The sequence below is a fragment of the Chanos chanos genome, chromosome 9 (assembly GCF_902362185.1).
Source record: "Chanos chanos chromosome 9, fChaCha1.1, whole genome shotgun sequence".
Lineage (NCBI taxonomy): Eukaryota > Metazoa > Chordata > Actinopteri > Gonorynchiformes > Chanidae > Chanos > Chanos chanos.
In genome coordinates this window covers 25,178,511-25,205,298 of record NC_044503.1, presented here as the reverse complement: position 1 = coordinate 25,205,298, position 26,788 = coordinate 25,178,511, and the positions used below count along the sequence as shown (strand labels likewise).

The 26,788-nt window shown below is 43.6% G+C and overlaps 1 protein-coding gene across 1 annotated transcript; it reads left to right on the top strand.

Annotated features, from left to right (window-relative positions):
- Window positions 1-934: 934 nt before the first annotated feature.
- Window positions 935-26,111, top strand: limd1a (LIM domains containing 1a). Its single transcript, XM_030784830.1, has 8 exons — window positions 935-2,809; window positions 10,882-10,983; window positions 16,777-16,844; window positions 18,481-18,543; window positions 19,482-19,612; window positions 21,532-21,583; window positions 23,597-23,665; window positions 25,277-26,111. The coding sequence occupies exons 1-8, from the start codon at window positions 1,552-1,554 to the stop codon at window positions 25,418-25,420; spliced, it is 1,887 nt and encodes a 628-aa protein (XP_030640690.1). The 5' UTR covers window positions 935-1,551; the 3' UTR covers window positions 25,421-26,111.
- Window positions 26,112-26,788: the final 677 nt, after the last annotated feature.

Genomic DNA, 26,788 nt, shown 5'->3' with positions numbered 1-26,788 from the left:
TTAAGTACAGTCTTCATTTTCATGTGAATCCTGTTATTAAATGATTATTAAAACCTGTCATTTTCTTTTTTAAAACCTGTGAACATACAATGTGTTCTGTATATAGCCTATGTCATTTTGTGTTTACCTTCTTTATAAGATATATAAAGATTTTAATAAGTGGGACCATTCTGTAAAAACTATGTTAAGATGATCAGATTCCAGGGCCGTACACAAGCAAAAGACTGTTTAAAAGTGTTGATCTTTTCAGCAAAATGAACACTAAATTATTTATCAGCTTGTCATCTCAAATGCATGCAATCGCACGGCCTGTCTCCTTTACTTTCTTCCCTGGGACATATTTAGCCTCATACTAAATATCTCACGTCCATGGAATGTTATTACAGTTCATAGATACTGGTGTAAGGATTTGTATGATGACGTATCCTGTGAGCATAACAGATAGAACAGCGGCACGTGGACCTTTAAAATACCCAGAAGTGGTTTACAATTATTGCTTACCGATTTAACGAAACGTATCTGATACCTGGATACTTTTGCAAACAAGTCTAGGGTAATAGAAACATGTCAGTTGTCACCTCCTAGACTACAGTGACAAACAAACAAAAGACATAAACGTAAAGGTGCGTTCACATATAATTTATAGGACACGATGTTCAGCAGTCATGGTAAAAAACTTGTTTGTCTGTTTATTTGGTATCACAGTCAAACGATTAGTTTTAATGGGTACACAACCGACGACGGACTTGTCAATAGGCGCTTCCCTGTGTGTCTTTTACTGTTAACTTTGTAATTATGTTCACTGTACCTTTAAGTATCAAGCGTCCAGTCCCATGGCCAACGTAACGCACACCAGCCTACCTCTAATTTCCCTTCACAATAGTGGACCTTGTTCGAAGGTGTTTTAGTACGAGTTCAGCCCGTCGTCGGAAAATGTTTAAGTAGGTTGTGTCAACAGTAGTTCTGCCTCTGACAGCTACTAACAAAGTTGCACAGAACTTTTTGCGGACGGATTGTACGGTTCGCGCCATTGCGAGGGTTGGAACAGAACAGTCTCCGACTGTTTTACTTTAAAAGCCTGCAGCATCCTGTTGCAACCCATTTGAGGGAGCCGTCTGTCTATACGGACAACTTCGCTTCAGTTTCAACCGGGCTGGTTTCACACGGCGTTGGTTTCTTGACAGCGACAGACTTTTTGGTTTGATATTTAATAGCAGACATCGTATTTAGAAACTTACACCCTATTTTTAGACTTGACTGTCTGAAGTTGACCACTTTGTAGCGCATAGAAAACCGCTTTGTGAAAGATTGTTCAACTCGGATTTTAAGTAACACTTGTTAATCGACTTGTAATGTTAATGTTTGCTTTCCGAAGAATATTTTTTGACCGCGTGGAATTTTCTTAGCGTTTTAAGAAGAGCTCGAATCTTTTGGCATCCATACCGCTACTCAACATCAATGAATTAAGAACGCCCAGAGGACGAGTTGTCTGGAAGTTTGTTTATTTATTTATTTTTCGATTTGCCTGATAATTTGGTAAGTTTCAACAACATGGATAAATACGATGATTTGGGACTTGAGGCAAGTAAATTTATTGAGGATCTCAACATGTACGAGGCATCCAAGGACGGTTTGTTCCGAATGAAACGGGATGCAGGCAATAACCCTGACTTTGAAGAAACCAGGAGAGTATTCGCATCTAAAATGACTAAAATTCACATGCAAAAACACCAAGAAGAAATGGCAAGAAACAACTTGGCGGTAAGGATGAACGGTGGTCACGCGAGAGCGTCAGACAACACTATTTACACCAAAGACCGGCCGCCTATCAACAGTTACAAACCGGGAGGCGAAGCGGCTGCCAAACCTCCTATACTGTCTGGCCCCACGCCAAGCGCGAGCAGCGTGAATCAGTACGTCTCTTACGAGGGACAGAAACAACATCCCGCCACATTGCAGGATACCCCTGGCAGCAGGGGCTATGGTTACGGCTCTGCTGTTGTTGCCCCTGGAAACTTCTCTTACAACCAAGCACCCTTGGCTACTCACGGAGGCCACCCAAGTGCTCCCTCAGGCTCTTGGTCCTCCCCCAAGACTGGTCTGCCCACCTCGGGTGACCGTAGTCCAGGAGCAACTCCTGTTTATCCCCCCCATCAGCAGCCTCCTCGCCAGGCTCCGTCGCCCTCCTTCACCAATAGTCTCCCCTCCCCAAGCTCCCCGGGTTTAAACCAGAAACAAGGAGTGACTCCACCGCTCCACCAGACCTCCCCATCTTACTCCCAGGCAGTAAAACCTGACTCCATCCCGGCATCTCCCACGGGCTCCTTCAGAGGAGGTGCAGACTGTCACCAGCAGTCTCCTCAGGTCAGCCCCATTCAGTACGCTCATCCTAACAACGTGGCCCAGAGACCGGCTCACGGAGACCTCCGACAAAACGGGCTCTCTCAGAACCTGGGCCCCCAACCGGCTTCGCCTGCTCGGGTGACTCAGCCATCGTACGGCCAGTCCTCCGCGCCCCCAGAGCCTTCGCTGGCCAAGACAGCTGCTGCTGCTCCTGCCACCACTCAAGGCCAGGTGACCGCAGTGGGTCCCCCTGTGCCAAGCAGCCCAACAGCCCCCTCCACGCAGGTGCTGGCGGCAGAACCCAGCCAACATGAAGGTTCCAGTTCCCCCAGAGCACTCAAACTGCCCTGCCAGACCCTCCACACGCAGACAGAACAGGGGCCATCTGCAGCAGAAATAAAATTAGAAGCTCTTACGGAACGGCTGGAAAAGGAGATGGACGCTCAGCCTAAGGCCGAGTACTTCGGTAAGCACAACTTGATCGCCCGGGTTTATTTTTCATTCTCTCTCTCTCTCTTACTCACTCATTCACTTTCTCTTTCATCTGCCCTTCTAATGAATTAGTGCCTAACATCTGCCTGACTGGAAAACCTTCTTGTTTGACTGTCTCGATATCTGTGTGTCTGTGTGTGTGAAAGAAAGAAAACAATGATATATATAAACACTGCAGGAGTGCCGCTAGAAATTTTGGGCCCTATGAAAGAATATAACATTGGGCCCCCCAAATCTTAATAGTATTATTAATAGTGTTCTATGAGGGCCCCCTGTCAGTGCTGGGCCCTTGGAATCGTCCTAGCCCCCCCCCCTCCCCCCCTCCACACACACACACACACACACACACACACACACACACACACACACACACACACATGCACACATGCACACACACACCCACACACACACCCACACACCGCCCCTGCATGAATGTGTATGTCTGTGTGTGAGAGAGAGAGAGTGAGAGAGATGTTGCTCCTGTCAGATCTAGCACCATAGGTGAGTATCTCTGTGGTTAGATTTATGCTACCACAGAATCTCTTCCTGTATTCAAACACACAGGGTTTATTCAGAGCAGCCTTACGTCAGGTCTAGAGTTAATCATTGTCTTACTTGTTTCGCCAGCCTTAAAATCTTGCCAGTTTTCCTTTTACATGTGTGCAGTAACCTCTTTACTTTAATGGGACGGCCTGAGGCCTGGAAAAGACTTGTTTCTTCATTTGGTCCCAGCCACTAAAAATCTGAAGAGGGACCCACAGCTACGTGAAGCCATTTGTTCTATGTATCAATTATTTTTACAGGCTAATATATGAAGTACATTTAGTTGGCTCTGATTTTTGGTTATGTGATGGCGCCGAGTGGATGTGTTTCAAAGATTTTTGGGAATCGAGGTTTTTCTGACTCTCTGTGCCATAAATTAGACACATTTTTTTTTTAGAAAAAAAGGATCATCCACACTACAGAAATGTAAACACTATTGATATTTCTAATATTTGCTTTTCTGGGTGTAAACTAGTCAATAGCCAGCTCAGTTTGAATGTGACTGGTTCATTGATTGGAGCATCTTGAACCCACTGTTATACAGTGACAGTGTTGGTCTTCAAGATGCTATCAGACAGGTAAGTAAACATCTGGTGCTTTGACATTAGTACACGTGGTCGGAGCACATTCACATGAATGCATAGTGTTCAAAATGACACAGAAATCGTTGACAGAGTCAATGCACAAATGTAATTCGTGTCAAATGACAATAATTATTCTTAATTTACCTTAATGCACTTCCTGCTCTTCATTTTATTTCAGAAGTCAAACTTTGTGTGCTGATATGTTCCATTTTTTGCATCACATTCTTAACAGTGCAGTTGGACATAACCTCACACCTTCAGCCAGAGAGAAATATTACTTGTTATTTCATGTTTGATTAAGCTTGGACACTGAGATTAAAACGCTAGGCTTTTCTCTCTGACTGCATACACATTAAATCAAAAGTTAATGTTCTATGTAGTGTCAAATTGCAAAACTTTGGCAAAAGATGAGGTAATGTTAAGAAACAAAAGTTAAAGAGAGGAGTTGAGAGAGAGAGCAGGTTTAAACAGCAGATGACAAATCCGTAGAGGGAGAGAGAGAACAGAGGGCAACGGAAGAGTTTTCCTTCGTCAGCAAAATCTTGAGGTTTTTTTTTTTTGCTACAGTTTCTGTTCTGTTTTATTAATATCTTTAGGATAAACATCTGAGCACGTTTCCCACTTCTGGAGCGTGTGAGTCGACGCACAGGAAATTGAAACGAGGTGGAGTTTGACCCCTTTCCCTGTGTGTTACATCCACCGTTTTTTTTTTTTCATATTAATTATTCTGCACGTAAGGACCGTTTGAAAAATCTGTTCCAAACCTTAGCGTATTTATAATACGCTTTCCATTCACACTATGGAACAGAATGGTACAGCTGATACTAGTCATGGAGCAGATTCCAAGAAAAACTTGGCAGTTTATTTAATGGTGATCAGGGGATAGCAATTCTTTAAGAAAAATAATAAGATTAAATCTGCTAATTTGGATCTAATGCTTAGACCTGTGATTGTCAAAAGAAAGAAAGAAAGAAAGAAAAAAAGAAAGAAAGAAAGAAAGCGAGTGATTCCTACCCATGTCTGTGCTCCCCTTACACTTGTTCAGCAGTCGTAGAACATTCCCTCTTCGCTAGTGAAAAAGATTCGTGCTGGAATGTCAGGGGATTGTAATTCAAAGCTCGGGTATCTCCCATATATTTTGTGGATGATTCCTGGTCCATGTAACTGTCATGTAGAGAAGATGAAGACAGACAGACAGACATACGAAGACATATGCAAACCTACATGTCCTGCAGGTGCTGCTGTGATGTGACATATTCATATATGCCTATATATATAAATAGCTTTGACGTTCTGACAGGACCTCTTGCGTTATACATTCTCTTATGTTCACACATGCTTTTATGGAAAAATACCTCTGTGTGATGATGTAGCCGCTGTGGCTCGGTTGGTTAGGTGCCCACTTCGCAATGTGAGGGTCAGGCGTTCGAGCTTGGCTGAGCCACAGTTGACGTCAACAAGGATATGCGGTCAGGTAAAGTGCTACAGCACCACATCCAAAGTCCCTACAACTGGGCACCACCTTAGCCCCTATACAAAAAAGGGGGAGTCCCTGGCATAAAACAGGAGTAGCAGCCTCTGTGTGACAGCACGCCATGCAAGGCTTGCGTTTGAAAGTCGGCTAGGCCGCTCACGGACGCGAATTTCCTCCTGACCCCTGGCCTTTTTTTTTTTTTTTCCCTTTTAGACCTATCATAACTCACGGCAGACTGTCACACCGTGTGACAAACGCCCCGTCACGTCACAGCACCATGCCGTGAGACAAATGCAGTCTCTGGCCTTGGACACAGTGAACAATGAGAGTGTTTCACACACAGTCAGGCTTTTCAGAGCTCTTTCTCTTTTTTCCATAGAGGAGAGTTGAGCTTTTCAGATCTGTCTGTGTCTCTCTCTCTCTTTTTCTCCCATATATTAGGACCATTATTTGTGCTGTAACTGTTTCTAGATATAGCACAGTAATGATATGGAACAATTTCTCAGACAGAAACTTTGTTGTCAGTTTTGAAGCATTAATCTTTAGTAATTAATATTACTTAGTTTTCTCACTGTGAAATAAAAAGTGATAGTTTCGGTTAAAAATCATGTATACTTTTATAGAGTCCTCTGAACCCCTCTGAAATGAATACATGTGCTCATTTTTTATTTATTCATTGCAAAAACAAAATAACTTTTAACAAACTTTTTTTCTTCTGAAGCATTGAACTCTGTTCTGACTGGCAAAGTTTGTATCCAAAGGTTCTGAGAAAATAAATATCAAGCCAAAGTGTTGCGCCAGGGGACTTGTAGGAATGTCTGGAAAAACGGCGGGAAGGGGGGGGGGTGGCGTATAAACGGTAAGAGCCACAGTATAGCTCAGAGATGACTGGGGGTCTGCCATTCCATAGAAATGGAAGAAAGACAGAAGAACTTCCCCTCTGTCTGAAGTTGGTTAAGCATAACCCCTCCCTTGTTGTCTCCTGTTGTTTGGGGAGAGACAGGCGGGTAAGAAATGGGGGGGGGGGGGGGGGGGGGGGGTGAGGTGGGATGGTGGTGGGGGGGGGGTCTTAGGAAAGAGGTATTGGCAAGAGGAGTGAAACTTGCGCTTACATACACAAACCCACGCACGGAAGACACTTAGTGTGTGTGTGTTTTTTTTAATCGTCTGTTTTGATTAAGAATGACCTAATCTGACTGTCTGCAGAAGGGTTTTTATCCTAATTCTACCCTGTGATTCTTGGCATCGACTCACGCTTGTCTGCTTCACTTATGGCAAGTCCTTGAGGGCTCTTCTGCTCTCTGGCTGTGTGATAGCACTGGCTCAATAAGTAGAAAGGGAAAACCATGAAGGAGATATTGTCAGTATTATTTCCAGGTGAAAAGTGAAACTAGATGTCCCCATGTGTTCTTTGGCAGCCCATTGCTTGAGCTTGTTTTTTTTTTTTTTTTTTTTTTTTTCTTATAGCCTGTTTATCTCGATAAGTCTTGTGTTCTCATGCTTTTTTTAAAAAAAAATTTTCTCCGAATGTTTTGAGCCAAATTCGTTTGTGGGTTGTTTACTGTTATTGTGATCTATGTTTGTTTGTACTTCTTTGGAATGGTCCATTCCTTTGGAGAAAACTCAAGGGCATTCCTGAATGGCATTATAAGCAGTCCGATCCTTAATGGAATCCGATGTATTTTTGTTCCCTTTGTCTCTCTCCGATGATCCATAGGGAATTTAACGAAGAAAAAAGGAACGGAACATTAAGAGCCAATTATAGTCTTTTTATATAGTCCATTATAGTCCTGTTTGGAGAGCTAACCCCTATGAATGGATACTGTGTGAAGTCTGAGCCCAGTTTTGATATTATGTGAGATTTAAAAATGCCAAATGCTCCACGAAAGGTCGATGAGACATCAACCTTCAAAATGGGATAGAGAAAAGCCCACTGAGAAACCGGTCAGAGTCCTATTGATTTTGTTTCCCAGCTGGAAGAGAGAGACTGAGTTTACCGATATGGTCTGTCATAGATAGTAACCTAAAAAAAACCCTTTGGAGCATTTGTAGTACGGGAATGATGAGGTCAGTGAACCATTAACAGCTAATCTTGCGTGCCTCAGACCTGAATCTGTTTGCGCTTCCATTTGACACAGAGGTCATTGGAGATAGTCATGGAGTAAAAATACGGGCACTAACCCCCCCCCCCAAAACCACACACACACACACACACACCCTGCCGCCTTCTCTGGAGACGAGAGAGGAAACTGATGCTTATTCCAGGAAGTTAATGATTTGTCGTATCATTCTTTTCCTGTCTTCTCTGAATTCTGTGCCCTGCTAATTTCATGAAGCTCAGCACAGTATATGGTTGATTGTATGTAGCTGACTGTTCAGCTAATTTAGTGAAATCAAATTGAAGGTTAATTTTGGTTTAATTTATCTCGGTGGTGTTATTGTATGACTTGAGAAGTCGAAGTCCTCTTTTCTGTGTTATAATGTTTATAGTTAGTGAATCTACAAATGCAGCATTTGTGCCTCTGTGATTTAGCTAAAAGAAACAGACGCTAACTTAGTTCAGCTGTTTTACGAGGTAAAAGTTGAGTAGCTCACTTTGACAGTTTGCTCTTTGAGAGGTGGAATTAGGATACAGATCGCTCTCTGGGATCTCCATCACTCCTCTGTCGGAGCAGCGTGTCAACAGCAGGGCTAAATGGTCCTTTCCAGGCCCCGTTCGGCGGCCCGTCGACAGACTTATTTGCTGTGGTGTTCGGGGAGGGAGCGTAACTCTGGTTTCTTGAGTCTGGTCTTTGTTGGGTAGGCAGAAGCAGTGGGTAGCACTTGGATTCATGATGTTTGTTCGATACCAGAAGAAACAGAGGGTCCTTTATAAGATTCCCGACACTCTCTCTCTCTTAGACTCTCTCTCTCTCTCTCTTTCCTTGGCATGGTCCTTTTCCTCTGGGGAAAGTTCCTCTGTGTTTAACGCTGTTAGCTTGGCAGGACGGTGCTGCCGGTCATGCCGTGTCTTCTCATACTGTGTACTGTTAACCATGCTAATGTTACATAAAAACAGAACGTACAGATGCGACTCACTGAGGACCATTCACAAAGCTGCTTTTGTGTGATCTCCAATGTCTTTTTAGCAGCGGTTGATAAAGGTCTTGTGACCACACGCTGTGCTTTAATTAAATTACCATGTTTTCCAGAAGCCATCTGAAATATCTCAGACATTGGTTGTTAGGAAGCAGTGGGGGATTTACCATTTATCACGGTATCTTATCCTCGCACCTCATACCTCGGGTCTGTCAAAGTATCAAAAACCTGGTGCTGCAAAATTAGCATCCTGAACTCAAAATGTTAGACAGTGTGGAAAAAAAAAAATTAAAAAATGAGCAGATAGTATTATTCCTGTCTCCTTCACCGGGTGAGGACGTTACGGCCTGTATCTTTGTTATGTAAATGAAATTTGCGTTCTCTCATTAGCGGTTTGGTGTTAAAGTGAAATGTCAGAGAAGTGACACTTAGTTAAAGGAGCCGCGCTGTCCTTTGTGTGGCTTCACTGTGAAGTAAATGAGCCTCATTACTGACACGGCGCTGTAATTGTGCGTCTGCTCCACATTTAAAACACCTCCTGCCGCGCTCTGTTTACATAGTCAGCAGAGGAGGTGGCGTTGCTTAAGGGGAGAAGAGAGAGAGAGTGAGAGAGGGAGAACAAACGGGGTGTGTCAGTCTCTCAGTGACATTCTTCCCTTGTCATAGAGTTTGCAGCGAACAGTATTCGTTGGACCCCATGATAGGAAATGTCACAACACGCTAAGCCTCAGCTGTCCGAGACATTGTGCTCAGTTGGTGTCCAGTTACAGTACAGTAGAGCACAGCACAACGCAGCACAGGGCAGGGCAGCCTGTGTCTATGCCAGCTGGGCCCACTCCCTGTCCTTCTTGCTTTCTGTCCTCTCTTTCTCACCTTCTCTCTCTCTCTCTCTCTCACGCACTCACACACACACACACACACACAGAAACATGCATATACATATGTGTTTTTCTTTCTTTCTTTCTTTCTTTCTTTCTTTCTTTCTTTCTTTCACATTCTCTCTCTCTCTCTCTGTCTCTCTCTCCCACATACATACACACACACACACACACACACACACATCTGTGTTCTTTCTTTCTTTCTTTCTTTCTTTCTTTCTTTCTTTCTTTCTTTCTTTCTTTCTTTCTTTGACATACTCTCTCTCTCTCTCTCTCACCCCCCCCCCCCCCTCCTCTCTCACACACACAGACACACACGTAACACTTTAAGTCTTTCCCTCTGTAACTCTCTCTCTGCAGAGGTTGCTGCGTCTTCTCTTTCCTCCTCATCCCCCCCCCCCTTTTTCCACTTCCTGTTGATGGAGGGACAGAGAGAGTGTGTCATAGGAGGAGGTGGGACCAGCATGCAGGAGGGAAGGAGATTTTGTCACCAGCGTGTGGGGCTTTGTTTGGTGGGAACCCTTCACGATTTGATTACCGCGTTCAGGGAACGAATTCTGGGCGCATGTGCCAAGCCAAACAGCTAAATCTGATTATATTTCCATCCTTAATGATACCATGTGGTAACAGCCCTCCCTTGAACTTTATTTTTCCTCCGTCTGGTGACTCCACACTGCCTCTCTCCTTAATATCAGAGCTGTTTACGGTTTTTTTTTTTTTTAATGCGTTAAAATGAAATGCCATGACCTTTAGCCGCTTACATGCCCCCCACACACACACATGCAGACCAAACACAAATAGTTAAGCTACATTTATCTGTGAATTACAAGGTCTTGTGTGGTATATAGCAGCATGTAATACATTATACACAAGGTCTCTATGAGTCGTAATCTGCTATGGGATCTGTCATTCATTTGGCTGTGTTTCTGCTTGTGTCTTAAGGTTTATGATATGAACTGTGTATTCTGTTGGTGTTTTGAGGTTTTTATGATATTGTGTGTTATGAGTTGTGTGTTCTCTTGATGTTTTGAGGTTTTGTTATGGGTTGTGTGTTCTCTGGGTTTTTTGTGGTTTATGGTATGAAATGTGTGTAGTGTGTATCCTGTTGGTGTTATGGGGTTTTTATGACACGAGTTGTGTATTCTGTTGGTGTTTTGAGGTTTTTATGATATGGGTTGTGTTTTATATCTGTGTTTTGTGGTCTGTGCTATGAATTGTGTTTCTGTTGTTGTTTTGAGGTTTTTATTATATGAGCTGTGTATTCTGTTGGTGTTTTGTCGTTTTTATGATATGAGTTGTGTGTCCTGTTGGTGTTTTGTGGTTTACAGTATGAAATGTATGTGCTCTGTTGTTGATTTGAGGTTTTTATGACATGAGTTGTGTATTCTGTTGGTGTTTTGAGGTTTCTATGATGTGAGTTGTGTGTCCTGACGGTGTTTTTTGGTTTACGATGTGAACTGTGTGTGTTCTGTTGTTGTTGTTGTTGCAGGTAGCTGTGTGAAGTGCAGTGCGGCGGTTTATGGGGCCACTCAGGCCTGCCAGGCCATGGGGAGTCTGTACCACGACGCCTGCTTCACCTGCAGTGCCTGCAGTAAGTACCCACAAAACATCTCCAACAGCACGCTCTCTCGCACACACTGTCCTTTCTCTTCCGTTTTGTTTTATCACCCTCTCTTCCTTTTCAACCCTGTTTATCTCCTCGACAATCTGTGTTTATTCCCTAACAGTCAGTTATCCATGGTTGTTCTTTGGTTAGAACCTAGGGAAATGACTTAATGCAGGTGCGTGACGAAGTTTTAAAGCAGAACGTTACCCGTTTATGTCCCCATTATTTGTGCGCGAGTTTCTGTTTGCAGCTCTGTGTGTGTGTGTGTGTGTGTGTGTGTGTGTGTGTCAGTGTGAGTCTGTATGTGTTTGTATGTATCTGTGTCTGTGTAGCCTATATGTGTGTGAGAGAAACTGCAGTGGACTGTATGAGAAGGTAAGCAGTGAAGTGGGAAACTGTAGGTAAGTGGTGCTGTTGAAGGTTCAGTGGACTTTTGCCTGTCCAGTGTGAAGCTTCTCTTTTTACACTGGAAGTCAAGTCAATGTGTGCTGGGGGGGGGGGGGGGGGGGCTCTGGGGTTTGGGGCCAGGTGGGTTTTAGCCTTCATCTCCAAACAGAGCCTTTATTTTCCACGTGTCCCTCGTTCCTGCGAAATGTACAGATGCCCTCCCCCACCCCTTCACACATGCACACACACACCCACCTCTCCACACACGCACACACACACCCCTCACATGGCTTCGACTCACATGAATCCATCCTCTGCCTGAAACGCCGCTCCATCACACGGTGCCTTTGCCTGATAACACTTAAATGGGGTGAGAGAAGAAGAAGAAAAAAAAAAAAACGACAGCGCTGTTATTAAACCCTCTCATCCGTTCCGCTGCCACTACAGGACGGTTGAGTGCTCTAATTAAAATCTCTCTCTCTCTCTCTCAATTACCCGCGGAAACTCGGCAGGAAAGCTCCTTGCCTCTGCCGTCAGTCATCAGCTCCTGCTTCGAGGACCTCTGATGTAGTCCGTCGATCATATTAAAAAGAACCTTCGCCGCCGCGGTCGCATACATCCGTGTGCCCGTGCCTTTTTTTTCCCCTCCCGCGCCTGGATTGGCCTAACACACCTGTGTGTAGGCGAGAAGTATTCTGGGTTGCGTGTAGATAGGGAGTGAGAATTCACACTGCATGCCTGTCCCTCCGTGCTTAGGGGGGCCCTGAAGGAGAGGAGCCCCTGCTGAGGAGGAATGCAGGAGAAGGGATCAAGCAAAAGATGAGCGTATGGACTCGTGGTGTGTTATGTCAGCTGGGTTAAAGGGAGGGTATGGGGCACAGGGAAGAGTTAGAGGGGCAAGACAGTGTGTCGAATTCTCTGGTCACATGCTATGCTCTAGTCACAGCACACACACACTCACACAAATATAAACACACACTCTCCCTCCCTCTAACTCATACACACACACACACAGGCGCACACACAGGCGCACACAGGCGCACCAAGAAAGAGAAAGAATCAGAAACTCTGGAACCAGCTGTTCACAGTTCACAGTTTTCTTTCTCCCCAGCTTGCTCGTTCTCTCTCTCTCTCTCTCTGTCTCTCTCTCTCTCTCTCTCTCTCTCTCTCTCTCTCTCTCTCTCTTCCTCCCTTTCTGTCTCCTTTCGCGCTCTCTCTCTCTCTCTTTCTCTCTCTCTCTCTCTCCAATCCCCTCTGTTGTTGCATAACAGAAAACATCTATTACCCAGTACCACAATACTTTCACATGGGAGTTTTGTGGGGGAGCTGTTGCTTTCAAATGGGGGGGGGGGGGGGGGGGGGGGGGGGGTTGTTAAAGAATTTAGATCGGGATGAGACAGGCTGCATCAATGCTTGGGTCATTTTGGGCTAATCACTGACTGATTTAGTAATGTTGTTGTTTTTTTTTTGTTTGTTTTTAAAATATATAAATAGACCGCCTCTCGGTACTCCTCAGAAAGCAGGGGTTACGGTCACTCCAGCTGTAGAAGCAAACCCTCATTAGAATCCCCTCAGTAGTGGAGGCTTTCTTTGTGCTCTGCTATCAACACATTTGGACAACTCCTGCAAGCCCATAAAAAGGGAAAACAGAGAAAGTCTTTGAAGAGAGCTAAGCCCCCCGCATAAGATTTCAAACTCAAGTGAGAAGTACGAGAGATTACAGAACCCACATATCCAGACACACAAGGAACATCAGAGACCGGGGAGCAGGAAATGACATAGACGGCGTGGGTTGTGCCAGTGTCTGGGTGGTAGGATGTGACTTCCTTTTCACATGCCTTATTTTTTCTTCCGAGGCGTGTGTGTGTTTTTTTTTGTTTTGTTGTTTTTTTTTTTTTTAATTTGTGGCGCTTTGTGCCATCACCCTGTAAGTGGAGTTTTATGGTCTGCTTTACTTTACTGCCTGTCCATACCCAGTAATGCATATCTGGACAGAAAGCCCTGAGGTCAGTGTTTTGACGCCTCTGTGGTCCAGAAGTTCCTCCGTTCCTGCCTCTGGATGTCATTCTGACACCTTGGCCTTTTTCCCTTCCCGAACTCGATTTGGCTTCATCTGATATTGTAGGGTTTTTTTGTTTTTTTTTGGGCTCCTCTGTTATCTCTCTGAGTTTGGCAGGGCTGGCAGTAGAGTTGACTTTTTCTCCTTTTCTTTTATGTGAGAGAACAGACTGCTGATTGTCGCGAATCTGTCAGGAGACAAACTTTCTGCTTCCCGTTGAACTCCGTCTTTTTCCCGCTATCTGCCCCATCCATCAGCCAATCCCCTGCCTCCAGCTGAACAAGCAAGAGTGGAGCTTCACGTGTTCGTTTTGTCTTTCTTTCTTTTTCTTTCTTTCTTTCTTTCTTTCTTTCTTTTAATACAACAATTAAATAAGTGGTATCTTGAGATGGAAAATTCAATTTCCACACAGTTAAGGCTCTTTTTGTGAACTGTGAACTGAACGTAACCTCAGACAAGCATTTCAGTGGGATTTCCCTGATAAAAGACCGCTCTGATTCTCTTTGGTGTGAACTAATGCTTTGCTTCTGTTAGATTAATGGTCGTTTTTAGCATGAGTGTTTTTTGTTTGTTTGTTTGGTTTGTTTTGTTTTTTAGCACCTGAGGGAAAGTAGGATTAAACGAGATTCAGAAAGATTTGGGCCCTTATGTAAAACCAGGTGCTTGTAGGCTCTCCCAAAAAGAAAAAAAAAAAAAAAAAAGGATAGAGGAAGATATACTCATTTATCTCTAGTTATTTATCAAGTTGTAATTCTTTTGCATAAATTGAATGTCATAAACTGAAGTATTTCTGTGGCTCAGCTGGTTAAAGTGTGTCCATGTGAGTCTGCTAGTCTGCCAAAAATTCCGGAACGTTCTGTCTTTTTTTATTTTTTCTCTTTAGAGGGAGAGAGTTCTAAAGCACTTCATTTTTTTTTTTTTATCAGGGGAAATAGCCTTCATTCTTTCCCCCTGCTTTCATTGAAGAAGGACAGACCCTGACGTTAGACGTTAATGAAGTTCTTTTCATCCCCAAACACTCATGCTGTTCTCTCAGCGATGCTGAAAAAAAAGGAGAAACAGAAGAATGTGAAAAAAGAGAAAAAAAAAAATATAGTATTAGTTCCATTCTTTCTTCTAGCTGGGTTTTTCAGAGGGAGGTGTGGACCCTAGTTCTTTTCTTTTTTTCTTTCTTTTTTTGTTGTTTTTTTCGTTGGTGTCTGCTAAAACCCAGCAGTCTCTGTTCTTTCCCCAGTAAGACTTTGAAACACTGGTGGACTCAAGACTAGTGCTGAGCAGAGCAAGGTCTATAGTTAGATAACATCTTGGCTTAAATGTTTCTCTGTAGATTTTTTTTCTCACTGCTCACTCTTAGCAGACTTATTCTGAACCCTCAAATTTGTTTTTTTTTGTTTGTGTATGTGTGAAGACTATGATGTTTTATAGATTCGAAGCAGATGGATTTTGGGGGAATGTCTACGGAAATTTCCTTTTTTTCTATGCATGCATGTATGTATGTATGTATCTATCTATCTATCTATCTATCTATCTATCTATCTATCTATCTATCTTCTCTGGAGAGCATTAGGCTTGCCAACCCATCTGCAATCCTGTCTTCCATGCTTCTTGTGTGACTGACAATTGTATCCTAGCAACAGATTGTGCTGTCACATCTGTCTGAGGTGTTGCTCCCTCAGGGCAAACCCATCATCTCGTCAACCTTATTACTGGCAATCACAAAACTCAAGACCTTACTCGGTATAGCAGAATGGTAGTTCACCCCAGACTGTGGTTACTCTGTATGACATCATAATTATCATTATCATCATCATCATCATCATCATCATCATCATCATTTGGGGCAGCCAATGGAGAACATACATATACAAAACCATCTGAAGATGTTGACATCCTGGCTCTGGTGACCTTATACCTAGAAAGGGTTTACCATCAGTGGAGCTGGTTCACTGTGTATATTTAAATCAGATTGGTCCCATTCAGTGACTTAAGCTACCTGACACTGAGGTATTTGTTGCTCTTTTTAACGTGACTAAGGAGGAAGAAAAAAAAAAAAACCTCCTTACTTTGCATTTTTCCCCCTCTGGTTGTGGCTGCTGCCAACAGTTGGGTGTTTTTCATATGATTCAACACGCACTCGTCCCCCATCTGGAGACCTACAATGTGCAACCAGAAGAATTGGACCCGCAAATATTTCCACAAAGTCCAGCTGTTTTCGCTAGCCCCCCCCCCCCCCTTCACTTTTTTTCTTTCTGTTTCTGCTCTCTGCTAGGAGATGAAGGCTGCTATTGATGTCCTTTTTAGGTGTCCTGCAAGGGTTAAACATATTACAACCCCCCCCCCCCACCATGCCCCCTCCCTTCCCTCTGAAAATATGTGGAATGTTCCCCTTTCCTGTGGGACAGGGGCTCTGTGAATGTGAAAGGGGGAGGGGGTGGTGGGGGGAGCAAAAAAAAAAAAGTCTTCACTCAGACAGGAAGCGCTTGCAGTTAGCTCCAGTCACATGGAATGAAAAGACAGAGAGAAAGAGAGAGAGAAAGATAGAGAGGGAAAAAAAACAGACGAGTGCGAGAGAGACGGAGGTCCACGTGGCGCTCACCTTCTGCCTCGTGCACACAGAGAGAGAGAGAGAGAGAGAGAGAGAGAGAGAGAGACAGGCGTTAAATCGTTTTAGCGTATTCGATAATTAGATTCAAACAAACACCATTACCCTCATGTGGTATTTTTTTGTTACTGTAAGGGCCAACAGCTGATATCTCCCCCACCTTCTGTCACAAAGTTGTGTTGACACATTGGCTTAAATCATGGAAATGTTTATTTGATTTCTGTGTCTGGGGGGATTACCCGGGACCAAATAAGCTCCAGATTCCAGTTTTTTCTTTGTTTCCAGAGGCTTCTGAACTTGTGCACGAAGCGTAATCATCTGGAAATTCAGATGTCTTGAATTAAAAGGAAGCGACACCATTACACCCGTGTTATAAAATAGTACATCTATTCATCAAAGCTGACTGTCAAGCACGTGTTGGGGAGTCCAGCACGAAAAAAAAAAAAAAAAAAACGCTCCAGACGCATCGTTCGCCTCTTACCCATTTAAATGAAATCCTCACATTTTGCTAAGTTTCCCTTTGGGAATTGAAATGGGAACCGTATGTCCTCATAATGCAGGATAATGAAAAGTCTTTTTGTGTGTGTGTCTTTTCAGTTAACCTGTGTCAAAAAGTCCTTGAGTAAAGAGACCTCAAAATTCTCTCTCTCTCTCTCTCTCTCTCTTTCTCTTTCTCTTTCTTTCTCTCTCTCTCTCCCTTTCTTTCTCTCTGTCTGTCTGTCCTCTGCAGGTCGAAGGCTGAGGGGAAAAGCCTTTTACTATGTTTGCGGGAAGGTTTTTTGTGAAGAGGACTTCCTGGTAAGTGTCTTGACTTTTTGACTTGCCCTGGTCTTCCTCATACACATTCCTTCAGTACTGTTACATTCAGGTTACACAGCACTAAGGTTCAGCTGAACCTTCAGGGGGTGTTTGGCTCAAATTTGTACTGACACTCTATGTGTGTGTGTGTGTGTGTGTGTGTGCGTGCGTGTTCATGTGTGTGTGTGTAATTCCGTCCTGGGTGTAAGTTTTTGTGGAAGATTGAGTGGGTCTATGGGGTGTGTGTGTGTGTGTGTGTTCCTGTCCGTATGTGTGTGCGCATCAGTACAAATCCTCACACATTTTTGGAACATCTGTTCCTGCTCCTTGAATTTTTCCAACATTCACGACCATCTCACACTTTTCTCTCTGCCTAAGAGGAATCTGTCTTTTTACAAACACATTAGATCAAATTGTTTACTTACGCTTTTCATCTCCAGATTTCCTCAGCTGAGAAGTGTGGGAGTCCTAACAAAAAGAAAAGAGTTATATTTTTGCACTGATGTCAAACGGTACATTTTGACCCAAACATCTTATGAGGGCAAAAGTATGTATTAGTCAACCCCCCCCCCCCCCCCCCCACACACACCACAAGCGCTACATGTGTTTAAGACGTGATTACAAAGTGCGGAGCTGTGTCTCACAACTGGCTGTCACGCTTGAGCGCACACCAGCTGGGCTCTCTCGGCCAGGTGAGAAAACCAAGGTCGCTCTCCGTCTCCCTGTTGATTGGTTGTTCGATGACAACCAGTCGCCTGCGTGGTCACAGATGTTCTCGTGCGAACCGCGTGCTCCTTCAGGTGTTGGCGCGCCGGTCGTGGATGTTACGCAACCTGTGTCCGGGCGTGGAAAGACGGATATTCCGTGTCGGGAGAAAACGTGTCGATAAAAAGCAAAAGCTGTCCTTGAGGCTTCATGCAGGTAATCCTGCATTTCTTTTTTTTTTGTGCAGAAACAGACAGATTAGGCGTGGCACGAGAGAAAAGGAGAAAAGGAACGGCTTAAAATAAACTCGGCGTGATAGGACGACACGCCAAAGAGACGCACGAGTGGCTTTGTGAAAATAGAACCAAATTTGTTCCATGTTGACTGCTAATTAAAAGCTTTAGATAGTTTTTTTTTTTTAAACCCAGTTTCTTTTTTTTAGCTACTCGTTTTCTCCTGTCGTTCTTATGGATCTACTGAAATGTTGTGTTTTGGCCATTACGCTCTTCCTTTTATTTCACGAGACATAAAATAACTTCTCCGTTTGTGCCAGAAGAGGCTTCCGACACACTCTGACCCTAGGTCCGTTAAAAAATGTTCCCCACACTTCACCTGAAGTTATGACCCTGAATAAGTGTCTTTATTGTCTACTTCCCAAAGGCGTGCGTGTCTCATGACTGCTGGCCTTAGACTGTACTGCTCCTAAAATGTGCCTCATGAACTTTTTAAAGCGGTTTATCCGTCGCTTATTAATTATGAAACCCACACCGATTAGAGCCTGAAGAGAGAAAACTCTAGTGTTTCAGTAGCTTTTCTAATGATCTCTGATCTCTCTCTCTCCTTTCTCTCTCTGTTGCTTTCTCTCTCTCCTTATCTTTTTTTCTCTCTCTCTCTCTCTCTTTCGTTCTCTCCCCACCTCAATCTCTTGCAGTACTCTGGATTCCAGCAGTCTGCAGATAAATGCAATGTGTGTGGACACTTGATCATGGATATGGTGAGTGAATAACACTGATGCTAAATACCACAGAGATGATGATGATGATGATGATATCTATTTAAAGCCCACACAGTGTATCATTCACATTTGATTGAGACACACACATACACACACACTCCACTGAAACAGCTAATGAATAACACAGTTGTCTAAGTGTGTACAAGGATTGTTAGTGAGTGATGACAGTGTGGGTTTGGTAACTCCCACAGTCTGTAACATCAGCAAACAGAAGAGATGAAACTCCCCCTTCAGTCTTTAGCTGACTGGACGCCTTTGCACCAGACCTCCCTGTCACACACACAGAGCTAGACAGATGACAGAATGACTATACTGCATTACAATGCACATGCATACACACTCACACTTACACATACACACAGACACACAAAGGCACACGCACACAGTAACTCTCTTTCAGCTGTGTTGGGAACATTGAGACATGTGTAACTTTTCCCATCGGCACATCTGGAGAAAAGATTGGGAGGGAAGTGGTTATTTTTGTGTGCTGTGCGCTCTCTCTCTCTCTCTCTCTCACACACACACACACACACACACACACACGCACACACATATAGAGGGGTTTAAATGAGGACATAATATTGTGAGATCATAGGCCTTGCATTGTATACATCATCTGGGTCTCTGAAGAATTTCCTTTGACATGTGTCCACATATGTTCCCCATTCACACAGACAGCGTGTGGACTGCACAGACAAAAACCTAGCTCTGTTTACGTAGCCTCTGTCCCCAGACAGGCGCTAAACAGGATGGAACATATTTTAGTTGAGTCATAGACAGCGTGTTAAAGGTGATACACCATACACCCTCAGAATGTCTCACAGTTTCGGTGAGGAAGACTGAAAACGGAGGGGAATAGATGCTTTATTGTGAAGTTAAGACGGTGGACAATTCAAAGCTCTGTTCCCTGTTTCCAGATCCTGCAGGCGCTGGGCAAATCGTATCATCCCGGCTGCTTCCGCTGCGTCATCTGTAATGAGAGTCTGGATGGAGTCCCCTTTACTGTGGACACAGAGAACAAGATCTACTGTGTGAAAGACTACCACAGGTGCGTGTGCGTGCGTGTACGTGCGTGTGTGTGTGTGTGTGTGTGTGTGTGTGTGCGTGCCTGTGTGTTTTTCCTGTGAGACGGATCCATGAGTGGGTGTCACACTTGTGTACATAAAACAGAACCCAACCACTCCCCTGATAAGAAGGAGCGTTAAATCATAAAACAATCATCTTCATGCTCCTAAAGCTATAACTCTGCAGTCATATTTGTCATGTGACAGAGATGATCTGTCAAGGTTACGGCATCTGGAATGCCGGTGAAGCATGAAAATGATGTCAGTGATGGATAATCAAGTGACAGTTCATCTACTGGAAATATTCAGCTCGAGGTAAAAATAAAATGACTAATTTCGTATGAACTTAATGGAGGCCCTACCAGCTGTTTTCGCAGATTTCATGCTTTTGCATCTGGTTGACATTAACAACCTGACCAGTCGGGACTGATGGTTATGTTAGTGTAATCGTGTATAATTGTGCGTAGTTTGTACGTGCGTGCGTGTTTATGTGCACATGTGCGTGATGGCCCGTAGAGAGAACATTTAGTTTCCGAAGGGGGGGGGGGGGGTCACATTTGTGAGGTAGGGGCCACCCCTTGGGGAAGCCTTTTAACTTGGCTGTGTTAGCGTGCTTTTGGCTCTGAATAAAGACAGGAAAATAAAAATAGAAACATTTGAGAGTCTTTCTTGAACCCCACATTGTGCTCCCAAATGCACTCAAGTCAAGAAAAACGCACAGCCATGTGTCACATTGTGTGTGTGTGTGTGTGTGTGTGTGTGTCTTTCTGTCTCCCTCATTATACCGTAGCAGTGTGTCACTGTCCTTGTCACAGGAAAGGAGAGGACAGTTTGAAAGAAAGAGCATGATGAGCACAGCAGTTTCAGGGGTTGAAAAGAAAAAAAAAAGAAAAATCACATTAAAAAGACGAGAGGAGAAGTCGAGGACGAACTGAGGGAGGAGAGAAGACGTGAAGGTTCGAAGTGATAACTGAGAAAACCGAAGGAAGAAAGAGAAGCGAGAAGAGCAGAGAACGGCGTACCCGTCACATATAACGATCGAGTGAATCGTCAGTACTCTCCAGTCAAGGCCTAGTGTCTGAGACAGAGAAATGACACCATGGGATTCTATGGCCCATTTCACTTCGTTGGCAGCGGTCGGTGGAGGGGCGACTGTTAAAACCATCATAACCTGTACCAGTTCTGTTAGTCTCAATCTGTCAAAAAGAAAAAAAAAAAACCCAGAAAAACTCCAGTGACTGCCTGACAGGGCAGAATCATGAGCGACGGAATTTTCTCACCAGGAATTTTTCATTTATGAGTCAAAAATGTCTGCTGGCAGTTGGAAGATTTGAATGGAAGATTTGAAAATTCTTTTGAAATGTTTGCGCTCTTCGTTAGGTCACATCGAGCAGGAAATCTGCCCAGTAGGTGTTTGGAAATTCAACATCTTAGCCCCTTATTTTTCTAGCACATGTTTACACAGACAGACAGACAGATAGACAAATAGACAGAGAGAGAGAGAGAGAGAGAGAATGTTTTAAATTCCCCTCTCATAGATCAGGTGTTGGCCATATGTGGAGAGGGGACAGCCCATGGAATCAAAACTGCACACTCGCTTCCTCCTCTTGGTTTTTCTTTTCTTTTTGAGGTTTGCCTTTTCTTTTTAATGCTTCGAGAGACAGGGAGACAGCCAACACATCTGCACATGCAAACCCTCCAACCCCCCCCCTCTCCCTTCCACATTCTCTCTCTGAGTCAATTCTTTGTCTTCCCAGAGGGAGAGATTAAAAAAAAAAGAGCACATTTCCATCCTTGACTACCCCTCTGCATCTCACAGTATGGCTTTCTTTCAAGACTACTCAGCCGTGTACTTTATCATAATTCATTTAATTATTTATTTATTTATTTTTTTTGTCATTAGGGTCCTAGCACCAAAATGCGCCGCCTGCAACCAACCTATTCTTCCCTCTGAGGTAAGCTTCCCGAACGACCAACAAAACGATCCTACATCATAATCCAAGATACACGATACAACTGTCAATTCGATTTTATTTTTTTAATTCATCTTTATTTGTGTCATCTGCTGATACATGAAGGGTACGCGGGAGGACATTAGAGCTGACGTCTCTCTCTCTCTCTCTCGCGCATTCTCTCCTAGCTTTGTTTTCCTCAAACAACGTTTAGTTCAGGTTCCTGACCTGTTGTCAGCCTGCTTCACCCCCGAGACTTCCTGGCCTGGTCCTCTTAAACATGCAGAGCAGACGTGGGATATTAACAGGGTTTTTTTGTTTTTTTTGACCAGAATAGAGAGGCTTCGGCACGTGTGTTTAGACCCCCTGCGTCTTCCTGTTGTAAACCTGAACCAGATAATCCACACAGAGTCACCCGCATCACATCCGATGATCGTATGTCCTGTCGACCCCCCCTCAGGTCGTGCTCCAGAATGTGGAGGGGGGGGAGGGGGGGGGGGAGTGATGTCTTGAGCATGTGGCAAATTAGGGTCATCCACTCGGGCATGGTGCTGCTGATTGGGGGGGGGGACCAAAGGCCAATCAGATCATTCGATTACCTCTCTTCCTGGCCAAGGTTTCAACTTAAGATCTGAGAACTGAGCTGAGCGTTTTATGCAGTAAAGAACCTCAGACAGTTCTTAGTGCTTGAGACTAAATATATTCTCTGTTTGCCCTGTTTGGCATATATACCCCCCCCACCCCCCTCACTGAAGAGTTCACTGATTTACACCATCACAGAGAAACATGGAGATGCTGTCAGAGCTGCGTGGCCTGATTAGGATGTTCTCTCTGGGGTTGGATGTGTTTATAGTCAGCGTTTATAGGAGCGATAACATGGAAGTGATTTAGAGAAGATTGTTATTGGGTGGCAAGGGTGTTGTTGGTTATTTTGATGATATGTTTTAGAGTCATAGCACCCCCGTGTTTCCTGTCATCTGTGACCATACCATTTCGTGCACCCCCCCCCCCCCCCCCACCCCCGACTCCCTGCAGGAGTCCATAATTAGAGACGACCCCATTGGAATGCAGCCCCCCCTCTGTGAACAGCATAAGGGTAGAATTCAGAACACAGACGGGGGCTTGGGGGGGGGGGGGGGTAGTTTGTTTTGCCCATGCATTCAGGCAGTAGAGAAAACCTCAGAAGAATGTAGCCATGGCAGGGTAATGACTCAGACCGGGATCACCGCTCCGGATTAGACCCACGGTTCATAAAGTTCAACTCGCGTTAATGAATGTTGAGTCAGGCTAGTAAAGGGTTAATGGAGGAAAAATGTGGCCATGTCGCTGTTCCTCTCCTCATTTCTGATGGGAGCAAATCAGATATCTTTGACTATTAGTCATAACTGTATCCCTGAGGCAAAAGAATGAAAATTTGAAGGGGGGGGGGGTGTACAACCCCCCTCCCCCTGCCCAGGGTCAGGGAAGCAGAGTAATCAGGGTGGTTTGTGGTGACGACTCCAGCTCATGTCACTGTATAGCTCAGGGGAGGGCTGTGTGGAGAACTCCCCTCACTGGGTGGAGCTGTAGGACTCAGAATGACCGAAATGTAATAATAATAATAATAATAATAATAATAATAATAAAGATGTGAGCGTACACTGCTCGACAGTGACTCTCATCAGAAAGACTCCCCCTAAACCAGAGGCCCGGTGATGAAATGCCAGATGCTCGATAAATGTCATTCTCAACAAAAAACAAAGGGGGGAGAATGGATATGCAGTGGAATGAAGTGGAAAAGGGGAAATTGAGTGGAATGATTCATTTCTCTCTGTGATGTGTGTCTTTGGCCTAGAATGATTTAATCAGGCACTGAGAAGAGACAGGTTCATTGTGTTTGGAGAGAGAGTGAGAGAGAGAGAGAGCGAGATAGCTGCGTCGATGAGTGTTTATCTAACCTGGTTCTTTGACGTAGGTGAGTGATATTTTTAACCCAAACACAGTTCAGAACCTGGTTTTCACTGTTTACCTCCACAGGGATCTGACGAAACTATCCGAGTAGTGTCCATGGACAAGGATTACCACGTGGAGTGTTACCACTGCGAGGTGAGATCAGCTCAACCTTTACTGTCATATTACAGTCAAATGTATCATTACCCAAATGTCCACTCCATCTGCAAACCCCTCACTCGATATCCTCTCCCAGACAGAACTGATTGGTTCTGATCACAAAGCTGCCTGTGTGTTAAGGAAGTTCACATGTGGCCACTGGGCTGCAGGGTCATAGTCTCGGTGCAAAGGTCGTTTGTCATGCCCTCCACACCACTGCTGCCATACCCCTTTTTCTGTGTTTAATTGAAACCCTTAAATTTGCACCGGGGGGGGTCCCTCAGCGTAGCATCCTGCCCCGTCCTTATACCGTCCTGTCGCGAAAAAGGATAGACGGATATTGCTATAAATGAATCATAAAAACATATAGGGTTGCTTTTGACCTTTACCTTTTGACCTAATGGCTTTTTAAAAGACTCAGCGACTTTAGTGTTGAGGTTTCATAACTAATTCAAAATCTGAACTGTCAAATCCAAAGCATCAGTTAAAGCGGGAGGCATTTGACGTCAGTGTTGTGCTTTGACGAGTGCATTCCTGTGGTATACGTGACACAGTGGGAATGTCGGTAAAAAAAAAACTCGGCCACTCTTCAAGGAGATTTCAATGACGGCTTGCGGCACACGTCAAAATAAAAGGACGAGATTTTTATGTCATGTTTTGAGTCAGCTTGTGTATGTGCCCCGGTATGTAGATGGGCCATAGGGGACCAGGAGGTTATTTAAAGTCAGGTGGGAAAGTGCTCCACAGCATAGAGACAGAGAGAGATAGAGAGAGAGAGAAAGAGAGAGAGAGTGAGAGAGAGAAAGAAGGAAAAAAAGAAAGAAAGAAAGAGAAAAAGAAAACAAAGAAAGCTGTCTTTGTCGCGTCTGACTTTCCTGAAGTGCCTATCTAAGTGTGTCAGAAGTTGATTGACAGCCGGTGGTCGGGGAGTAGTCACAGACAGAAGCTGTAGTGTAATGAAGGCTCTGAGGAGTGCTTGTTTAGTCGCTCCGTGTGCAGTGGCAACATTAAACGGCTCGTAAGAGCACTTACGCACTCAGCTCTCCTGCTTAAGACGGCCACTTTGCTTTTATTCTGATGGGTAAATTCAAGGTGAATTTGAGGAATCCCTTTCATCTTTTCTCCCCTCCCAGAGCTCTGAAGAATACCAGCCTTCCATTTTTTTCCCCCTCACTTTCACTGGTCCAATCAGAAGGACCTGGAAAAGGGTTGTTTTTTTTACCTCGATTTTCTGTGCATTTTGTCTTTTTCAAAATTCATCTGTGGTTTCTGATTTTTTAGTAGTGTCTAATGATGTTCCCATTTGAAAAAATGTTTTTGTTATTTTTTAATGTAGTATGTAGAATTAGATGTGATTTGACGCAAGTGGTGCTCTCTCAAAACAGGAAATCTGTCTTTTTATGTGTTATTCAGTGCATGTTATATCTTGAAATGACATTTCTGTGTGCACTACTATTGTCTTTCAGAAAACATTTTTTTTTCTTTTCTTTTTTTTTTCTTTTTAGATGTATTTGTGTCAGAGAATTCACAGCTGTACAAATGGCTGTCACATAAAAGCAATTTCTGCCTCACATGACACCATGGTCTGAGCTGAATTTTGCTTTACAGGACTGTCATATGGAGCTGAATGATGAAGAGGGCCATCGCTGCTATCCGTTAGACGGACACCTTCTCTGTCACGCATGTCACCTCAAACACATCGAGCCCGGTGCCTCTTCTCCCGCGGCTGCAAATTTCCAGCATCAGTTTTAGATATCTGGTGCCCTCTGCTGGCTGATTTCAGACATTGCTATAATACGTGCCAAAGCCAAACACCAGGATGGTCTTCTTTTTTTCTTTTCTTTCCGTCTTTTTTGTTGTTGTTGTTTGTTCGTTTGTTTGTTTTTTACAATCTCAGGTGAAACTGGGGTTGCAGGTCGTTGTAATTAAAAAGCAAATGTGTTTAAATGTTTGTTTTTTGATTTAAGAAGACAGAACTGTCGGTGTTGTCTGGAAAGTCATTTTAATTTTACGTTTAGAAATCACTAAAATGTTAAGGATGTGAGATGATAAAGTATTATTATTAAGAGAGTATTCATTTCATCATACTGAGGTATTTGAGTGGATGACTGGATTTTGAGCCAATAGTTGTGCCACGTTTTTTGTTTTTTTTTTAAGTATGTTCCAGTTTTGAAAAAACATTCAGCTCTGGATTAGGCGCACATCATATCTGATTTTTACCTGAATAAATATGTGTGTTTTTCTTTAAACGCAGCTTTTGAGAAGGGAGAGAAGAGAGATGTGTTCTGTATGTATGTACGTGTAAGAGAGAAGAGCGAATGCTAAACCGCTTGAGAGGGGCCTGCATTATAAATTTTGTCATAATCCTTTTTTGTATTTAAATATTATTTATCCATCCCTATCGTAGAAACGGCATGTTTAGAAGAATGAAGATAATTCTACCTATAAATATATATATATATATTTTTAAATACCACACACTACATACCACGTCTGTTAGTCCTTGTCGTTGGAAATATGGCTGTCTTTCCCCCTCAATAAATCAGAATCTCGCAGGGATACTGGTATGTTTCTGTCACTACCTTGGTTTCAGGATTTGTTATTCGTCGTGTAATTTAGCAGATGAGTGACTTAAATAACAGGAGGAAAAGAGGCATTTATGTATGCTACTACGTAGAAAAGCTCAATTAACGCCCTTCTCTGATTGTCCAAAACTGCAGTTGTCTGTGATGATTTTAATGCTATGAGACGATTGCGATCACGCTATTTTAATAAAACGATCATATTCTATTACTAATATAGTGTGCTGAAAAAAAGACGAATATTCATGTACGTTATTTTTACCAATAAATTTTCGTTGTGGTGTATCTTGTTTGTTGTGCATTACTGAATACAGTTCACACAGTGTATAATTTGCTGATATTAGTACTCTGGTGTGCAAACTAAACAAAGGTAAATCGTGTTAAATAAATGTAAAAGTAAATAAGTAAAATAAACAAACGTGATTCAGCATGGGAGACCCCGACCTTTTGAAAATCTTAACACCAGTAGTGCATTCACACCCCAAAGTCCCACTGAATGATTTGATTAAAAAGTGCTGGTTAACAGCAAAATCGAATT